Here is a 12,443-nt window from a genome sequence, read left to right on the forward strand (position 1 = left end):
ATATATATATATATATATGTATATGTACATGTATATGTATATATGGCCAGTTAAGGTGGTTCACACCTGTAATCCCAGCACTCTGGGAGGCCGAGGCAGGCAGATTGCTTCAGCTCATGAGTTCAAGACCAGCTTGAGCAAAAGTGAGACCCTATCTCTACTAAAAATGAAAAACTGAGGCAGGAAGATCGCTTAAGCCCAAGAATTTGAGGTTGCTGTGAGCCATGATGCCATGGCACTCTGCCTGGGGTGACAAAGTGGGATTTTTAAATTTTTAATTTAAAAAAAATTTAAAAATTAAATAAAATCAGTGTTATGTATTTCTTTTTACTTTTTTATTATGACCACAAGAAATTTTAAAACAGAGATGAGGCTCACATTACCTTTCTATCTGGTAGCACTGATAGAGTCAGAAAACAAACATACACGTAAACTCAGGACATACATAGATGACAGGCACCCATGACTAGGAACACACACCCTCATACACACACATCCATGCCCTGGTGTGGGCCCTGAGAATGTCTGGGAGCAGGAATACCCCAGCTCCACTGAGTGCACCTCACCCCAATCTTGGCTTCTAAGTACCCCTCTCCACTACCCAGCAAGCACAGCTCCCCAGAGCAACAGCTGATTTCTGAGCTGAAACAAAGAAAATACAAGATCAGCCGGGAACATCTTTTCGGGCACAACATTTCCACATTCTTTGCAGCTCTAAGAATGATCAGAACATGTAAAAAGACACAGGGAAGGCAGGTTGAAGCTGTTCTCCCTGGCCAAACTGGGACAATGTGAGCACCAACATAAACACTGTAATATAAACAACGACAAATTATAATGCATGGAATAAAGGAGAGCCTTAAGCCAAAGTAGAGAGGTGGGGGGAGAGAGGGAAAAGACAGAAGAGGGATGGAGGGGGAGGAAAGGAGGGAAGAAGGGAGGGAGAGAGTAAGTAAGGGAGCTTCATATCAACTCAAAGTACTTTCTCTAAAATAAATTTTCACTGCAAAGGAGAAGAAAGCAGCTTCAGGATGGTCTGGGAAACCCCATCCTAATCTAGCAGTGAAACTGGCCATCCCAAACCAGGGGGCAAATGCAAGGCCTGCACCACCTGCCAGGAGGTAAAGGGAAGAGGGCCACCTGAATGAGTGAGATGGCCACACTGTGGTTACAAACAAGAGTGCCAACTTATCTGCAGGACACACAGTGAACACCCAGGAGTGCACAGTACCAAGCTGCCAACTTACCCTCAAATGGCTCAAAAAGGTTATTTGTACGTACTTAGAACGTTTCCGTGAGTCAAATGTTTTTATAAATGAAATCTACCAATAAAGAGGAAGAAGAAGAGAAGGCTCCCTGTGTCCCTTACGGCCAGCCTTCCCCTCTTCGCCCCCAGCCACCCATCACCTGCTTCTCCTACTTCAGCCTCATGGACCAAGCACCTGCCTGCACTGGGAGAACTGAATGTTGCTTTCTGTTAGCAAGCATCTCACCACCCTCACTGGGCACCCCTGCTGAGTGCCCTCGCTTGACCAAAGCTCCATGAGAGCAGAGACAGACCCAGAGTGCTCCCTGCCCCACATTAGGTGCAGAGCCTGCGTGGTGTGTGGCAGGAGTTCAGGGATTACTCCTGGACTGCAGGAGCAAAGATATGAAGGGAAAGGATGCAGGGAGGCCAGGGTGCGGGACCGGACACCACAGCCCTGCCTAGGAGGGACTCCTGACCACTGCCACAGCTTGCCTGTCCCTCCACCTACATTTGCACTCTGCCCAGTTCCTGAGTGCTACCGAGCAAGCATCAAGAGAACTCCGGTGGTAAAACAGAGCAGAGAGCACAAGGCCAAAAGCACACCAAGAGCACTGGGAGCCCCTGATGCCAAGGGCTGGATGGGGAGAGGGTGGAATCAGAGGCAGCTTCCAAAAGAAGCCCCTAAGCCAGTCCCTGCAGAAAGAGCTGGGCTAGAAGAGGAGGTTTCGCAGCAGACGCACAGCACGTAATGGGCACAGGCCGAAAAGGTATGACAGGGCAGCACACCAGAAAGTGGGCAGGCTAGAGTGTCAGAAAAGGAAGCAGGCGTTGAGGTGGGGGTACAAACCCCAGCCACCCCAGCCCCGAGCCTTCTCTGTGCTGCACCACCACAGGCAGCTGCCTGCTCTGCACAGTAGGGTGTGGGTAGGTCAGAGGCTGGGCAGTTGGCACTCCAAAGGGGCAAGCTGAAGCCCACCATTCAGGCTGTCTGCTGGCAAGGCCGAGGCCTGGACCTTGTGCCAAAGCCGCCCCAGACACACTTGGTCTCTCATTAGGATCAGCAGATTGTGGTCATACCTAATTAGTTTAATTAAACCCATGCTGGCTTCCAGGCATTTTGAATAAAAAAATAAAAATAAGGCCAGGCACAATAGCTCACGCCTATAATCTTAGCACTTTGGGAGGCCAAGGCGGGTGGATCACTTACCTCAGAAGTTCAAGATCAGCCTGAGCAAGAGCGAGACCCCGTCTCTACTAAAAATAGAAAAAATTAGCTGGGTATTGAGGCCAGGAGTTCAAGAACAGCCTAGGCAGTATACTGAGACCCTGTCTCTACACAAAATTGAAAAATTAACCTAGTGTGGTGAAATGCACCTGTAGTCTCAGCTACTCGGAAGGAAAGAAGTGAAGGAGGCCAGAAGATCACTTGAGACTATGACCTCCCTCAGCAAATCCTTAAGACATGGCAATGAAGTGGCCACTATTACTGTCCTTAGCACAGGAACAGGAGAAAGTAAAACCCCAAAGGTCCTCACCTCCCTGGGGAGTGATACCGCTAAGATTCAGTCAAAGCATGTGGCCACACAGACACTCATCCACTGGTCCTCCCAAGACCCTCTCCCTAAGCCTGGGCAGCAGGACTCAAGAGAACTGTGTCAATGTTGGTGCTGCAGCTCGGTCAATGCCTCTAGAGACCCCAGAGTCTCCGAGTTGAATTTGCAGGGAGGCTGAGCCAGGACCAGCCACCTGCCAAAGCCAGTGCCCCTACTCCTCCCACCCTTCCCAAACCAGAGCTGGGGAGGGGCCAGCTCCAAGCCCAGGCAAGGTTGAGCTCTGCCCAGTCCCCTCTGTGAAGACCCAGTCACTGCCTCTGCCAGTAGCACTGGCCTTCCAGCCAATCAGCCAGCCAGAACCCTGCCTGCCCAGAGGGAGCCAGCCTGGACAGCCCAGCAGTTCAAATCAAAGACACTCCTACCCACGGAGACCCACTCGCCCTCGGTTTCTCCAGCCATAAAATGGAAAAGTACTTCGCAGCCGCCCGCGGGGCTCTGAGGCTGGACAAAGGGGCAGGTCTGTGAAAGCACACTGCCGGCCTGGGCTCCCTTCCGGTCTGTTAGTACCCTATGGGAAGGCGGCGGCCCCTTCCCGCCTCAGGGATCTCCTTTGTCAGCAGCCACCCTCAACGCCCTGGAGGAGGGCCCGTCTCCTAGGAAACGCGCACCGCCAAAGGGCAGAGGCCTAGCAGCTGGGAGCCCTGACTCACTCCATCCCTCGGCACCGCGTTTTCCCAAGTCCCACTCTGTTATGGCCTCTGTCCACGCGGAGTTTCCGAGCGCGGCTGGGTAAGCGGCTACCGGGCTGCAGGCAGTCGCTCCTGGGCAGTGCTGCCTGGACCGGAGTGGAGCCCCCACCCCTCCTTTGCTTCCCCCACCTCTTCAAAGCTGCTAGGGGCGGAGGTTCTGCGACCCCCGAAGGGAAGGCCGGCAGAACGGGTTCTCGATTCGGCTCCAGTCTTGGCCAAGTTCCCTCGGGCCAAGAAAAGCAGCACTGGCAGGCGGAGAGGACATTTTCCTGCCGGGCCCTGTGGCCACACGCGTGACTTCTCCGCGACAAAGGCCACACTCAAGGGCCCGACGGAGGGGCGGGGGGGTGTTAAAGAAGCGACGGGGACTCCAGCTGGCGCCAAATCCATTGGCCCTGAAGGCCTCTGAAGCAGCCTGACCCCAGACCAGGTCCTGGAAGAAGTGGAGGCCGGCGAGGGGCGCGCTGCAGGCCCACCCGCTCCTCGGGGCCGAGAGCTACCACCCCGCCCTACCCGGCCCCTCAGGCCCCACCCTGGGCAGGCCCAGCAAGCGCGCTCGCTGGTCCTCCCGGCGTCTAGCCATCAGTTGAAAAGTCCGAGAGGGCGACCCTCCACGCGGCCCCCAGGGCGGCCGGCCTGTAAGGGCAGAAGGGACTGTTGCAGGGCGCCGGCCCAGGAGAGAGGGTGGCAATGCTGCGAGTCTCCCCCTATCCCGGGAGGCGCAGACCGAGGAAGAGGCTCACTCGATTAGTACCCGCGGCAGCGGAGGTGTGCCCCAGGTTTGGGGGACTTTAGCCAACTTCGCGCCTCTGGAGGTCTCCACTCAAAGGACCGGTTTGGAGGCCCCGGGCGCGCCCTCTCTCTACAGCCCCTCCCGCCGCCCGACGACGTCCACAAGCACCGGCAGCCCCAGCCAGTGTGACCGGACCATCGGCGGCTGCGACCCCGGCGTTCGGATCTGCGCGTGGGGCTGCAAGAACACCCTAGCAACGGCGCCCCTCCCGCAGCGCTCCGACGCTCACCTGGGACATCTGCGGCCGGAAATTGATGTCCTTGAGGTCGATGGAGCCGGGAGAAAGGTTGTGCAGTAGCTGGCACAGGAGGACCCCGTCCCGCAGCGCCTGCGCCAGGTCGAAGACCACGGCCGAGGGCCACACGACGCGGTGGTTGGGCGGCAGGACCTTGCAGTCGATGAGCCAGCGACCACATTGCCGCCACTGCTCCATGGCGCCCGCGGCGCCTGTGCGCCTGCTGCGGCCCCTGGGCCCGCCCGCTCAGGGCAGCTCGCTAGCCGAAGTGCGGCGACCGCGGGGCATCCCGCCTGCCCGCTAGGGGCTCGGCGGCCGGGGCGGAGCTTCGCGCGGGCGGCCCGGGTCCCGGCTGCGCCGCCGAGCGTCCCCTCCTCTTCCTCCTCCTCCTCTTCTTCGGGCTCCTAGCTGGCCGCCGCTCCCGCCCACGTGCGGCCCCCGGGCGGGCGCCGGACAGCGCTCCGGATTCCCCTTCACACACTCAAGTGTCCACAGGTCCCGGGCCAGGTCCCAAGCCGCCTGCCGCTGCTGCGTTCCCCGATCCGCCCCGCGGGGCCCCGCATTCTGCGCTCTCGGCGCCCCGCGGCCACTGCCGCTCCGGCCCCTCCCGAGACAAAGGCCCGGTGGGTCGTTCCCTCCTCGCGTCCCGGGTCTGGGCCTCCCGAGACGCCGCTGCTTTGTTTGCCCCGCCCGCCCGCTCCGCGCTCAGCGACCGAAGCTAGGTCTAGGCGACTTCGCTGCAGCGGGGCGTTAGGGGCGCAGGGGGCGCGGCCAAGGCCTGGCGGGGCCGGAGGCGGGGCCAACCGCACGCCTGGTACCACCCCGCGCCCCAAGCACCGCCCCCGCCCCACTTCCTGTCCCGCTGCAGCCCGCGAAAGTTGCGGTGGGCGGGGCCTGCGGCGCTGGTCGGCGTCCCTCCGGTTTCTCCAAGAGGCACCGGGACTTTTGGGGGCCCTTCTCTGGGAGAGAGTGACCTCTTCTTCTGTGGACTGATGACCAGGCGTCCCTCCCGTGTGCCGCCGGACCTCCGCGGAAGTCAGGAGATGGCCCCTGTTGCGCTAGGCGCCCTCGCATGGCGGTCCGTGAAGGGCAGGCCTGGGAGGGGGCACTGGGCTAGGCCGAGGCTTCTCGCTTCTCCTTGGCGCATCCAGCTGCCGTAGCGGCCGGAGGCACAAGGACCTAGCGGGATAACTCGAGGCTGGATGCCTCGGGTTGAACGAGTACTCCCCAGAACCCCTTCCCATCCTCTGCCCTGGCCCCACACAAAGGCCAGGATTCCCCCTGCTTTTTGCCCGGAGTCCTGGCCACTCGCTGCTGCCCAGAGAGCAGATCCTGGGGTCCCAGACCGAATACTAAAAGAATGGGGGAGAGAGGGAAGGAGCCCTCCCGCCCAGAGTTGCAGCCACCCCTTCCCTGCCTCGCCCTGATCTCTTTTCTGAGCCACGCCCTGGGGGGGGGGCACTTTCTGTCCAGCTGGCAGGGCCCGACAGTGGGAGGGGCTTCCAGGACATCAACAGCAGATTTCTGCAATTGAAATTATGTGCCTCCTGGCTCATCTGGTTCTCACTGCCTTTGCACTAGGGGACCCTGGGCAAATCCAAGCCTTTCCTGAGACTGGCTCAGTCATGTTGGGGGCGGCGGGCGAGTAGAGGGAGAGAGGTGACCAATCTGCCAAAGCTTTGTATCCAATGGCCCAGTCCCCTTCTTCCCTGGCTTGCCAGGCAGGGGCCAGAGCGGGATAGTATGCCCCTCACTGCAAGCACAGAGAGGGTCCTCTAGGCCCAGAGGCCCTTCCTGGGGGTCCTGTTTTGGGAATTGGCCTCTGCAGAGAGTTAGATCTGCCCCTTCACAGCTGGAGGAGGAAGCCTGGGTCCAGTCCCCGTCTGGCCCATGGACAGCAGCCAAGAGGGAGCTAGTGCCTGCCAGGCTGACGGGTATCCCCAGCTGCTATCCAGGCACCCTTCCCCTGAAGACACAGCAGTGGTGACTTTGTTGATATATACATGAAAGGAACCTGGGTAAGTGGGCCTTCCTTGACTGAGGATGAGAGGGCAGCCTGTGGACCTTCCAGCATCTCCCAGAGAAATTGAAAAGCCAGGAAGAGGTCTTGTCATCTGCAACTCAGTGGCTATGGTGCCAGCCATATACACCAGAGCTGGCAGGTTCCAATCCAGCCCAGGCCTGCCAAACAACAATAACAACTACAACCAAAAAATGACTGGGCACTATGGAGGGCGCCTGCAGTCCCAGGTACTTGGGAAACTGAGGCAAGAGAATCACTTAAGCCCAAGAGTTTGAGGTTGCCATGAGCTGTGATGCCACAGCACTCTATCCAGGGTGACATAGTGAGACTCTGTCTCAAAAACAAAAAGAAAAGCCAGGAAGAAGTGCAGCCAGGGCCCTAGCCCCTCAGTATTCCCAGCACAGGCCCCTCTTGGTCTCTGGTCTAGAATGGGGGGGGGCTCCCACCCTCCCATCAGAGGTGCCTGTGAGGAATAAACAGAGTAAGTTATCCAGAGGCCCTTGCACAGCACCAAGCAGAAGGGTACTCCATGAGGAAGAGCTCCCAGCCTGGCGTCCCATTAATGCCTGTGTCCCTCTCCCCAGGTAGCCCCTCAGTAAGAAAGGAGCCTCTGTCCTCACTGTCCTTGGCCTGCCTGCCTGGGCAGGGAACCAACCAAGAGGACCAGGCCAGGCCTGGAACACAGGGTTCCCTCCCACCCCACCCCACCAAAAACGCAGATGTTCATCTGCCGCCCCCTGGTGGTGCAGAGGGTGCTGTGGCCACCCAGCTGCTCCCTGGAGTGGGCACCACCTTTGAAGGTCCTGCCCTGGGATCTAAGCTTTAGCCTTGAGGACAGCCAAGTCAAGAGGTCCTGGCACAGACAATGAGGACAGTCACCTACCCTAGATACCTCATAGGGCTCTTGGGAGGCTCTGTGGGCAGGTCAGCTGTGAATGAATGAATGAGAGAAAATGGGGCAGGAGCTCTCTGGAACGTTTTGTGTAGGTATAATCTACCAACTTGAAGCATATGTTAGGAAGACTGATTAATCCAGGTGACACTGTCCAGAAAAGATTGCCCCATCCACACCCTCAAGATTGCCTGACACAGACCTCTAGGGAGTGAGAGTCCCATCACGCCTTGGAGGTGGGCTTCAGGGGGAGTAAAGACCACCACTGAGCGGAGGAAACCTGGGGGCCAGAGGTGCCAGCATCACCCATACCCCTGAGCCTGAGGAAGGGCCACAGACAGTGGAACGGGGTGTGAAGACGGGGGAGAGGCTTCTAGAAGGAGCTGAGACTTGCATTGCTGACCATCAGAGATACAGCACAGTTGTGGTGATGAGAGGGGTGACATGAGAAATAGGCTCAGGAAAGCTGTATCTGCTCAAAGCAGGACTTGGGCAAGGCTCAGCTCTTAAACCCGAAGGAATTAGATGTTGCTGTGTTCCCACAGCCAACCTTCAGCATATCACAGCAATTCCCTTCCACCCTGGACCTCTGCACAGAATGGAGCCCCCTGTGGCTCCCACCTCCCTAGGGGTAAAAGTGGCTCACCCTTCCTTCTCTGGCCCTGGATCTGTTGTACAGAGGAAGACGGCTCTTGATGCGTTGCGGGATGGACTTGGCCAAGGCTGTGTGACTGGCAGAGGCCACATTTCAACCAGGTCTGAAAACAGCCCATCTTCTGCAGTGCCTCCTACCAAGAGACTTGCTTTAGTTTTCTAGGCTTTTGCAGAACTGCCCACCCAAATTGAGTCGGCATCTTTGTTAACCAGGCAGCAGCGGGGCCTGGTTCCTGAACAGGAACATATGGGCCTCGTAGCGTGTTCCTGCTGCAGTGGACTGTCTGGAGAGCCTTTTCTATACACTCAAGCACCCAAGATGGTTCCTTAGCACACAGGGCTCCTTAGGGAACCTCATGTAGCCAGGCCTAGTGCTTTGCCAGCCCAGGTCTCCCCAGCACAACACAAGGATCCACTGGGAGGTCTTGGTACTTTTCATCAAAAGGGCCATGACTCCTCATTCACCACCACAGTCCGAACCCCATCATTCCATTCCTGAGGTTCCAGGCACAGACTGAAACCCCCCCCCAAAGGAGCCCTACCGCCTCCACCGTGTCCACATCCTGCCACTCACTCATCCATCCATCCTCCATCTAGAAAGTATTCACTGACCACTGGCTCCATTCATGGGCAAGGGGATGTTTGGACCTGCCCCAACATGGCTGTCTGACCCACGTGAACACACACATTTTGCAAATTCCAGTTGTAGCTACATCATGCAAATTCAGCTGTCACAATTTCCTGGGAAATTATAGGTGTAGAGAAAGACCGTCTGGCCCACCGTGGAGCCAGAGTAAGCCTGACAGGATTGCTGGGTATGGGCTTTTTACATTTTGTTTGAAAGGTAAAATACAGACTTTTTACTTCTTGCTGCTTCAACTTTCAAAATTGAGTCAAATGCTGTAATTCGTAGATAGTACCTACCCTAAACTGCTAAACCATGTGCACAGCGTCACATGCTCTAGGCTCCAGAAAGGGAAGGGGGTCTCACAGACTTCACTCACCTGGGGGCACGAGGCTGGGGAGCACACGTGGGATAGACTTGAGATTTCTCCAGGAGAAACGGATGGGGTCCAGTTCAGCCTAGAGGAAGAGCCAAGCCCGCATGGCTGGCTCTAAATTTTCAGATGCCTGATGTCACTGAACAAGTTCCTGGAAGGCTCAGCTGATCACGTTCTGGGAGCTTTGGCTCTTAGTGAAGGCAGGCAGCATATCCCTACATCAGGAACACAGAGCTAGGGAGTAGTAACGCCCCACACCACCCTTCAGCCCGGGCAGGAGATATCCCCTGGCCTGGGCCACCCCAGCTCTCCGCCAGCCATGCCACCTACAGGCAGTAAGTTGGCACGGCCAAGGGGATGTGCCCACCCCACCCCATTGGACCACATCCCTACCTGACCACAAAGCCAGTGCACCAGGCCATGTGACATTTCTCTCACCCCCAAGAAAGACCCTGTATCCCTTAGCTGCCACCCCACACCCGCACCCACCCTCCAGCAACCACTAATCTGCTTTCTGCCTCTGTGGACTAGCCTATTCAGGACACTCCATGGGGTCACATGACGCGTGGCCTTTCGTGTCTGGTGGCTCTTGTCGGCCTGAACCAAGTTTCACCCACACTGTGGTGTGCCCATAAGTGCTTTGTTCCTTTTGATGGATGACTAATAACTCATTGTACATGGAATCAACTTCAATATAACCTTTTTAAAATTCAATCCAGTATATTCGACATATTATTTCAATATATAATTAATGCAAAAACTTACTAAAGAGACATTTAACATTCTTTTTTCTTGCTGAGAAAAATGCATTGTGTATTTTATACTTACAGCACATTTTTATTTGAACCCTAAATTTTCATCGAAGCATTTGATGATATGTATCTAGGTTCACAAAATTCACCAGTTGAAAAACTAGATTTGCATACCCACGTTCTTGCAAATATACTTAAAAGTTTGCCAAAAATGGAAGGAGTACCAATTTTAAAATTAATTAAAATGAAATAAAACTGAAAGTTCAGTTTCTCGGTCAAACAAGCTGCATTTCATGAGCTCAGAAGCCATGTGTGTGTGAGGGCCTGGGGTTTGGAACAGTCTGGCTCCGTCCCCTGCTATGTGGCCTTCTGTTTCCTCCCATGGACAGCCATAATGAGGCTTGCCACACCCTGGTCAGGGGGTTCTGTGAGCATTTGAGGAGGAAAACAGTTTTGCACAGAGGTAATTGCCCTGCACCAACGAAAGAAAGCAAGGACAATTACTAAGGAGACTTTCCGTCCCCATCATCTCAGAATTAGGTAAGCTCTGCTGTGCCTGGGAGATTTGTAATAAAAGTAGGCTCTGGGCTGGGTGTGGTGGCTCCCACCTGTAATCCAAGCACCCTGGGAGGCCCTCAGGCAGGTGGATTGCCTGAGCTCAGGAGTTTGAAACCAGCCTGAGCAAGAGCAAGACCTCTCCCCCAACCCCAACCTCTGTGTCTAAAAATAGCCATATGTTGTGGCAGGTGCCTGTAATTAATCCCAGCTACTCAGAAGGCTGAGGCAAGATGATCACTTGAGCCCCAGAGTTTGAGGCTGCTGTGAGCTATGAGACTATGGCACTCTACCGAAGGCAATAAAGTGAGGTTCCGTCTCAAAAAAAAAAAAAAAAAAAAAACCAAGAAACCTTCACAAAAGTAGGCTCTGGAGATTTCCCAGATGTACACACATGCATGTGAGGGAGAGTGCAGGGATGCTTCCCGAGAGTTAGCTGAGTCCTCCTGGACTCTATTCTCCTCCTGACCCCTGCAGACTGCCCCTACCCCCACTCTGCAGTGAGAGAGACTAACCTACCCTATCACATTCCTGCTGCACAGAGCCCTCCCTTGGGTGTCCACACAAAAACCTGCCCAACCACATTTATAGCAGCGCTATTCATAACAGCCCAAAAGCTGAAACAACCCAAATGCATGTACTCATCAAGGACAAAATACAGATAAACAAAATGTGGTCTGTCCATGCAAAGGGATATAATTCAGCCTTAAAAAGAAATGAGGTTCTGAGGGGTGCCTGTGGCTCAGTGGGCAGGGCACTGGCCCCATATACCAAGGGTGGCAGGTTCAAAACCGGTCCCGGCCAAACTGCAGCAACAACAAAATAGCTGGGCATTGTGGTGGGCACCTGTAGTCCCAGCCACTCAGGAGGCTGAGGCAGGAGAATCATCTAAGCCCAGGAGTCTGAGGTTGCTGTGAGCTGTGATGCCATGCACTCTACTGAGGGAGATAAAGTGAGACTCTGTCTCTATTAAAAAAAAAAAGAAGAAGAAGAAGAAGGAATGAGGTTCTGATCCAGGCAACAGCAGAATGAGGTTCTGATCATGCCTCTGATCCCAGAACTCTGAGAGGTCAAGTAGGTGGATGGCCTTCACTCAGGAGTTAGAGACCAGCCTGAGCAAGGATCGAGACCCCGTCTCTACTAAAAATAGAAAAACTTGCTGGGTGTTGTGGCAGACCCCTGTAGTCCCAGCTACTAGAGAGGCTGAGGCAGGAGGGTTGCTTGAGCCCAAGAGATTGAGGTTACTGTCCACCACGACACAGCCATGGCGTTCCACCCAGGATAAGAGTGAGACTCTGTCTCAACAACAAAACGTATTGTGGATATACCAAGAACCACTAAGCTATATTTAAGTGGGTGGATTGTGAGGGTTTTTGAGTTATGTAGGCAAAACGCCTATATGCCTCTGGCCAGGAAAGCCGTTTGAGAGAGAGCAGTGAAAAGACTTTGTGCAAGCATACTTATAAGAAACTAAGGCAGAATCCTATGTGGCCAGGTTGGTTGTGAGCCTAACATGACCAAGGCTTTGGCTGGACTAGCATTTCTAGACTGTGTTAAGGAATTAAGGTTAACTTTATAAGGCCAATAAAAAAGCCCTTTGGAAAACTGGCCAGATACCCATCAGCAACCTCTCCTGATCTGTGGTAAGTAACGAAAGTCGCTTGCTGACGGGTCTGGGAATGGAGTAACCTTTCCTGATCTGTGGTAAGTGACGAAGGTTGCTTGCTGACAGGTCCAGGAACGGAAATGTGCTCTCTCCTCAAGAGAAGAGGAATGTACCCAATGCATAAGGTATCTAATGGCACAGATGAAACTTGGGCTCATGAAAGGCTTTTGAGAAGTCCAGCTTAAGAATTCCTTATAACAGGCTCCAACAAAACCCCCAGACTTAAGGCCTACATGGGAGCAGAGGTTTACACACAAATTCCTGTATGCCCAAGAAGTTTCTTTATGCCTTGCTTAAAGATTCAAAGTAACAGCCTCCAAA

At 54.8% G+C, this 12,443-nt stretch overlaps 1 protein-coding gene across 2 annotated transcripts in view; it reads right to left on the reverse strand.

Annotated features, from left to right (window-relative positions):
- Positions 1 to 5,303, reverse strand: part of VAV2 (vav guanine nucleotide exchange factor 2) — a 173,905-nt gene extending 168,602 nt beyond the window's left edge. For both annotated transcript variants that reach the window (XM_023516213.1, XM_012808219.2), the window contains exon 1: positions 4,574 to 5,303. In XM_023516213.1, the coding sequence (XP_023371981.1) occupies positions 4,574 to 4,777 (204 nt within the window). In that variant the 5' untranslated portion in view covers positions 4,778 to 5,303. The remainder of the gene's footprint in view (positions 1 to 4,573) is intronic.
- Positions 5,304 to 12,443: the final 7,140 nt, after the last annotated feature.

Source organism: Otolemur garnettii, unplaced genomic scaffold (genome assembly GCF_000181295.1).
Source record: "Otolemur garnettii isolate 467f Iridium unplaced genomic scaffold, OtoGar3 scaffold00087, whole genome shotgun sequence".
Lineage (NCBI taxonomy): Eukaryota > Metazoa > Chordata > Mammalia > Primates > Galagidae > Otolemur > Otolemur garnettii.